The following is a 7,271-nucleotide window of genomic DNA, read 5'->3' as shown; positions in this document are numbered from 1 at the left end:
ACACTACAATACATTGTAGTTGCTGCAGCTACTACATTGCATCACAGCATCTCTTGGGTATAGGGACAGCCACTGAGCTGAGCAGCGTCTCCTGTGCTGTTAAAACACAGCAGGTTGCTTGCTCGGCACAGCGGCCATTCAAAGGACACCTAGTATTCCTATGACTGAATACTAGGCGTAATCTGATTGGTTGAGGTGTGGTGATGTCACGGCTGTTGGACAGGAAGTGAAGGGAAATCGCCCAAATGGGACACAGATGGCGAAAGAAACCCCCAAAAAACTTACTGGGTTATAACTCTTCCTTACCCCATCCTAAAACGAATGAAAATCAAATCCTGGCTTCAGTTCTACTTCATGGTAAGTCCGGAGTTCAGCTTCAGTTTGTTCTCCGGGAATAAATAACTGTTTCTAAAATTTGAATGGACCGACCCTTTAATGTTTCCATTCAGTCAGTGTGAACTGTAATCTTACGTGATGTCTCCTCTGTACAGGAAATCTGCGTGGGAATTCTGGGTAACATGGCCTGCTTCCAGGAGACCTGCCTGAACCTCAGCAGCAACAAGGACTTGGGGTGAGTTTTCGTCCTGTATAAAGACATTAAAATAAACCTGCAAGCGGTGTAAGTCCCCAAATCTGACTTGGTATCAGCTTCTTACAGTCCCTCTTCAGCAGTAGTAGTCAAACTCCGGCCCTCCAGCTGTGGTGACACTACAAATCCCATGATGCATCTCTCTCCGGGAGTCATGTCTGTGGCTGTGAGAATCTTGCAATGCCTCATGGGATTTGTAGTTCCACCACACAGCTGGAGGGCCGGAGTTTGGCGACATATGCTCTACAGCACAGAGAGGTGCGGGAGGGAGAAGCAGCATCAGGAGCCAATCAGTTGCGCTGCAGTGCTTGTGTGCTGATTGCAGGAGAGAGCAGAGGGACAGAGTGACTTCAGAGTAGCTTCTTTGTATCAAAGACCCCCGTCAGCATTTTATTTACATTTATTTATTTTTAGGGAAGTTCTTCTTCTACTTCTGAGTGACACGGACCCGCCAACATTGCTGGAGACCTGCAGGTAAGCCATATTGTCTACTTTTGGGTGCGTGCACACTGGTGATTATTGCCCCCTCTCTCTTCACCATCACATTTCCTATTTATTTTTTTGGAGGGGGTTAAAAAAGACTTAGGCCTCATTCACACAGCTAAGAGCCGGCCCGTACAGATCCATGCGGCGTGCAGGGCCGTATCGGGCAGCTCCCGGGAAGGACAGGTGTTGCTTGTAATTCTACGCAGCCCCCGTCCTTCTCTATGGGAGTACGCAGCGGTACGCTGCCCTACGCTCACCCCAACGGCACATAGGTGCGGGTGTCCGTGCTCAGATGCAGACAGGATCCACAGATGTGCAGCTCGGGTACGGCCGCGTACTCCCATAGAGAAGAACAGGGTGCTGCGTACACTCACACGCAACACCTGTCCTTCCCGGGAGCTGCCCGATACGGCCGTGCACGCCGCATGGATCTGTACAGGCCAACTCTAAGCAGTGTGAATGAGGCCAGCCAAGTTGAGGCTGCTATTGCAAGAGGGTCAGCCTGACAGCCAGTCTACCAGCATTTTCGGAAGATGAGCTCTGCGGTGGCAGCTTCCATGTTTTTCTTTTGACAAGTTTTATTTAAAGTCGTATTCAACTCTCAAACTTCTTTTCAGTAATGAATCCTGATCAAAGAAATACACATCGCCCAGCAAAGTATTTCTTTTTTGCCCAAACACATACAGTCATCATGTTTCCAAACAGCTCCAACTCTCTCAGCTTGACTTACCTGAACCTCCGGCTCCATGCTTTCTCGTCGCATAGTGACGAGAAGCATGGGGACGGCTCCCTTGCTAATCGGGAAGCCGGGTGGCGAGTCATTACACGCCGCCTGGCTTCCTGAATGGGACTTCCGGTACTCAGTATTTGGTATCGGCGAGTACCGAAAAAAAAATATCGGTACCGAAATACCGGTATCTGTGCATCGCTACTTGTTATGTTTGTTTGTGTTGTGTATGTTTTCAATGTATCTGTTCATTCAGTTGCTTCTTTCTATTGGTTGGTCCTGATGGACTTTTTTTTCCCACCTCTGTGTTGCAGGCTGCTATTGACGTGCTTGTCTCAGGTGGAAGTGATGAGCATGTGGCTGGAAAGGATCAGGAAGCACCCCTCCATCCGGGACAACCTGTGCTTCATCATGACCAGCTCCACCAATGGTAACGATGAGTATGCATACCACAGGCTTGTGTTTGTGACGTATACACCTTGTCTTTGTGCTTACAGGAACTACAAAAAGGCCTTATATTAAATGTATTCTTTCATCATAGCCATAAAGGATATAAATACACTTTGTGTGCACCAACTTACCAAACTCAGATATTCTAAGCTTTGGGAGGGACCCAACAGGCCCCACCCACTACAGGAGGGGGGCGGGGATAAGACTAGTCACCCTGCACAAGGAGAGAGCAGCAGTGACCGGTCTTTATTACAGGAGGGGCGGAGACCAGACCAGTCACCCTACACAAGGAGAGAGAGCAGCAGTGACCGGTCTCTATTACAGGAGGGGGCGGAGACAAGACCAGTCACCATGCACAAGGAGAGAGATCAGCAGTGATCGGTCTTTATTACAGGAGGGGGTGGAGACAAGACCAGTCACCCTGCACACGGAGAGAGAGCAGCAGTGAGCGGTCTTTATTACCGGAAGCTCCAAGTCTGCACAGATCTGGAAGAAATACACAAAGCTCACCAAGATTCAGGAAGAACGCACGTGACTCTTGTATGAGGACAATATTTGTGAAGCCCGGAGTTCAGCTTTAAGTGTTAAAGGGGCCAGTCCCCTACTTAGATGCTTCTTGTTTGAAATGTGTGTGTGACATCTCCTTGCAGCGGACCTCCTGGTTAAAGTCGGGGAGTTGGTGGACAAGTTGTTTGACGTGGATGAAGACATAATGGTTGATTGGATAAAAGCCGGCTGCCAGCAACCAGGGACTCCGATTACTGATATAGAAGAAGAGAAGCCGCCCCCGCTGGGCCTTGTTCCTTCCCTACTGGAGGCCGCCAAGGAGCTGAAGTGAGTTCAGAACCAGAGACGGACTTTATATACCCCTTATAGGTCATAAGCTCCACCTCTGATCTTCATGACTCCTCCCTTCTGACCACACTCCTCACACGCCACCAATACAAGGGTCCGTGGGGTGGGGTGGGGTGGGGCCGGTAGGTCAGAGCTTTAAACCCACAACCAGTTACAGACTCGTTGGCCAAGACCACATCTTTTAGTAAAGTTGTCCTTTAAATGTTCCCCTGCCCCTTTTAAATGGCAGCCATGTACCTAAATACCTACCTCCAGCCCCGCTTTCTGGTTCTTCAATGTCCGGCCCTGCCCGGTGCTGTACCAGCTTGTACTGCGCATGGGTGCCATCCCAACTATTTATGTGTAGCTCTGGATGGCTGGAGCTGCCATGAGACCAGCCATAGGAATGAATGAGCAGAGTGTATGGGATGCATTTAGAAAGGCCCTCATGGTACACAGTTGTAGTCAGTCTAAAGGAGAGTGTGCAAGCAGGTAGTAATGATTTGGTAGAGCTGAGAGCTTGCATTGAGAGTTTCCCTATAACAGCAGTTATGCGGGGTTGTCTAAACATGACTGTGATGTCCTGAGTTGGACCTAGTGCACTCAGCAATCGCTACTCAGTAACAGACCTGGTCAGACACACCCCCTTCTTTTCCTCTGCAGTCTGTGTGAGGACACTTGTGATAAGGGGTGTGGCCAGTACTCCACTCTGCCAGCATAGAGCACTGGAGTGGGAGAACAGGAAGCAGCATTTCAAAGTACACATTGGTCACAATACAATGCGGGGGCGGGACTATAAAGCTATGAAAAGGGGGTGGCGTTTAACCGTCTTTTCCTGTGTTTTTCCAGGGATGATAGTCCAGAAGGTCTCGATGTGTACATGCACATATTACAGCTGGTGACCACAGTGGATGAGGGAATTCAATCTATAGGTAAGCATCATGTACAGCATAAAATGGGCCTGAACCAGCCAACTCGTATCGGAGGTTCACCTTCAGATTGGAGGTGGGAGATCTTCTCACCTGTTCTAGTGACAACCGTCCAAGAAGGGAATTCCCCTTACTTTGCAGAGATTTCCTCTCACTTCCTGATTTGTGTTTCTGGGACTGGAGGAGTGAAAGGAAATCTCCCTAATTGGACAGCAATAAAAAGAAACCTGGCAGGGGTCTTCTATCTGACCTCCATCCTTCCCTTCAGTCTTCTATCTGACCTCCATCCTTCCCTTCAGTCTTCAATCTGACCTCCGTCCTTCCCTTCAGTCTTCTATCTGACGTCCGTCCGTCCTTCCCTTCAGTCTTCTATCTAGCCTCCGTCCTTCCCTTCAGTCTTCTATCTAGCCTCCGTCCTTCCCTTCAGTCTTCTATCTGACCTCCGTCCTCCCCTTCAGTCTTCTATCTGACCTCCGTCCTCCCCTTGACAAAATATAAGAAGATTAAACTTCAGTTTTAACCATTCCCGAATTGGTCTAAAACAAGCTAAAACATTTTCGGCTTTATATATAATTTAAAGGATCAGTCCACATGAAGTTGAAATTTCCATGTTTGGTAGCTACTGGAGAGAGAAACCCCCAAAGTGTGGGGACACCAGAATATTGAACACGCCCAGCAAGTAGAAAACAGCCGGGATTTCCTTCACCAGCCAGAAAGCTTCTGATTGGTCGGGACGGCAGCGCTGTCACGGGTCTTTCTGCCCCACGTTGCGGTTATAACATGTCACATGTTTCCTGGTTGTGATGATCTGATGGAACTCTCTTTTATTTCCAGTGCAGTCCCCTGAAGACGGGAAGCGGACGTGGGAGTTCTTATTTGAGCTGACGTGTCGGCACTTCTGTCAGCCCGATGACCCCCCTCTGCTGGTCCAGGAGCACAAAACCATCTTGTCCTCCATCTTGGCCGTCATGTCCGTCATGTTCTCCTCACAGACGGAGATGGAGTACGCGGAGACCGGAAAAAGTAAATCTTTATACATTGTTACCTTTTTAGGGATGCACCCGTACCGGTTTGATCGGTATCCGTTACGAGTACAGATATATATATATTTTTTACGGTGACGTGTGCCCCGATAATTAGGAAGTGGGGGGTGGATCATGACCCGTCACCCGGCTTCCAGATTGCCTTACTGAGGCTGCCTGGCTTCCTGACCAATCAGGAAGCTGGGAAACGAGTCATATCATGCCGCCCGGTTTCCTGATTGGTTAGGAAGCCGCCTTCACTTGTTCCTAGGCAACCTGGCTTCCTGACCAATCAAAAGCCAGGAGGGAGGTCATTACGTGCTGCCTGGCTTCCTGATTGGTTAGGAAGCCGGCTTCACTTGTTCCTAGGCAACCTGGCTTTCTGACCAATCAAGAAGCCAGGAGGGAGGTCATTACGTGCAGCCCGGCTTCCTGATTGGTTAGGAAGCCAGGCTGCCTTAGAACAAGTTAAGCGGGCTTCCTAGCCAACCAGGAAGGCAGGTCATGACGTGTATGTGAGATAGGGCCCTTAGATTGTAAGCTCCTTGGGGGGCAGGGCTGATCTGAATGTGCACTGTGTACAGCACTGTGTAAATTGTCGGTGCCAATAATAATCAAAGTACAGCAAAAACGGGGTACACAATCCAGGTGTCATTGCGAGGCGGGGTCTTGTAACAGCCACTAGACAATGAAAAATTGGGATTGCAGTCCCCTGAGACAGCGCTACCACGAGGGTGAGGGTGATTGGGTATGGGTTTTATTCACGCTAGGTGTGCGGCTTCTAGGAATGCGGACCGGGGTGGCCGACTTTGTCAAGGAGAACAAAAAATGGGGATAGAAGCGCTACTACCATAAGGAATTGGTTTTAAGCAAAATTGGGGAAACTTACCACAAAGTCATAGCTGATTCGATATCATCGACGAGGGGTGAGTCTCCCTTACATTGGTGGGTCAGTGTAGTGCTCCCTTCCATTGGTGGTCATTCCTGACTTCAGAGCTGTATTGGCTCGTGGCATGCTGCCCGGTGTGACGCCATAGTCTGCCCGTCTCTCAGATAAGTCATAAGCTTTGATTGGACTGTTATGGTACGACTGAATGCCCAGCCGGTGAGCACACTGCCGTGCGGTATGAACAATGTCCAGCAATGAGAATCCTTTCTCTCTTCCAGATCTCCCGCTTATAAACAGCCTGACCCGCATTCTGGAGAACTTGGAGGCCTGCTGGCAGAAGAGCAGCGACAAACTCCATGATGGAGGTGATCCAGAAGATGGCGCGATTGAGGAGGACTTCCACCTGAAGATCCTGAAGGACGTGTGCTGTGAATTCCTCTCCAACATCCTCTCACAGCTAACAAAGGTGAACATTCCCTTTAGTCATAGAGTGCATTCCTCCTGGGTGAATGTTGTTTGCTTCCATGGTGTAATGTTTGATGTGACTTTCAAATGTTTGAAGGATTTTTAACCCCAAAAACAAAAATGTGATACACGGCAGCTAAGTAGTCCTTAGATGTGGTGGCCGCATTGGTTTTCCTCTCTTAGGTCAGGCTTTCTCAAACAGGGTGCCTTCTGCCTTCTTTGGGGTTCCTCAAAATGTTTGCACAGCACCATGCTTCTCCATGGCGCAGTGGCTCCTAGTGTGAAAGGGGGGACTCTTGATATGAAAGGAGGGGGCTCCTAATGTAAATGAGGACTCTAATGTGAAAGGTAGGATTCTGATGTGAAGGGGCTTCCTGATATGAAGGGGGAACCACATTTGTGGGGGTTTTGGCATAGTTTCCCCCCTTAAAATCCATTCCAGACCGCATCTAGCATATAAGGGTCTGGTATAGATTTTGGTGAGGCCACCCGTCATAGTCCAGCCTTCGAGACAACCATGGCTCCTTTTATCGATATAGTGAAGGCCTGAGCGTAGCCACCCAAGGACAGGAAGTTCAATCCATGAACTGGGAAGGAATGAGCTGCAGTGTAGCTGTGACCCCATCAGGGACAATTTTACGTAGTCTCCCCATTGACGTCTAGCATTATACGGAACTCACATTTTTAACTTTTGATTATATCTCCTAAATCCTCCTTATACCTTTCCCCTGTAATAAGGGTCCTTTATGATGTTATTGATCACGCGTCATTTCTCTCTGCAGGAGAACATATCAGAGGCACTCAAACAAGGACACATCACCGAGAAGAAGTGTCTGTGCGCTCTCCAGAACTTGCTCCCCCTCTATTCTCTTTCAGTGAG

The 7,271-nt window shown here is 49.0% G+C and overlaps 1 protein-coding gene across 1 annotated transcript in view; it reads left to right on the top strand.

The window, feature by feature from the left end:
* SAAL1 (serum amyloid A like 1) overlaps positions 1-7,271 on the top strand; it is a 13,638-nt gene that overhangs the window by 5,279 nt on the left and 1,088 nt on the right. Inside the window, exons 7-14 of the mRNA XM_018554882.1 lie at positions 492-571; positions 1,004-1,063; positions 2,117-2,232; positions 2,903-3,086; positions 3,936-4,018; positions 4,850-5,038; positions 6,205-6,392; positions 7,174-7,266. Coding sequence (XP_018410384.1) covers positions 492-571; positions 1,004-1,063; positions 2,117-2,232; positions 2,903-3,086; positions 3,936-4,018; positions 4,850-5,038; positions 6,205-6,392; positions 7,174-7,266 — 993 coding nt within the window. The remainder of the gene's footprint in view (positions 1-491; positions 572-1,003; positions 1,064-2,116; positions 2,233-2,902; positions 3,087-3,935; positions 4,019-4,849; positions 5,039-6,204; positions 6,393-7,173; positions 7,267-7,271) is intronic.

The sequence above is a fragment of the Nanorana parkeri genome, unplaced genomic scaffold, assembly GCF_000935625.1.
Source record: "Nanorana parkeri isolate BGI_ZX_2015 unplaced genomic scaffold, ASM93562v1 scaffold10, whole genome shotgun sequence".
Lineage (NCBI taxonomy): Eukaryota > Metazoa > Chordata > Amphibia > Anura > Dicroglossidae > Nanorana > Nanorana parkeri.
The sequence above is the reverse complement of the archived record's forward strand: the minus strand, read 5'-3'. Positions and strand labels throughout refer to the sequence as shown.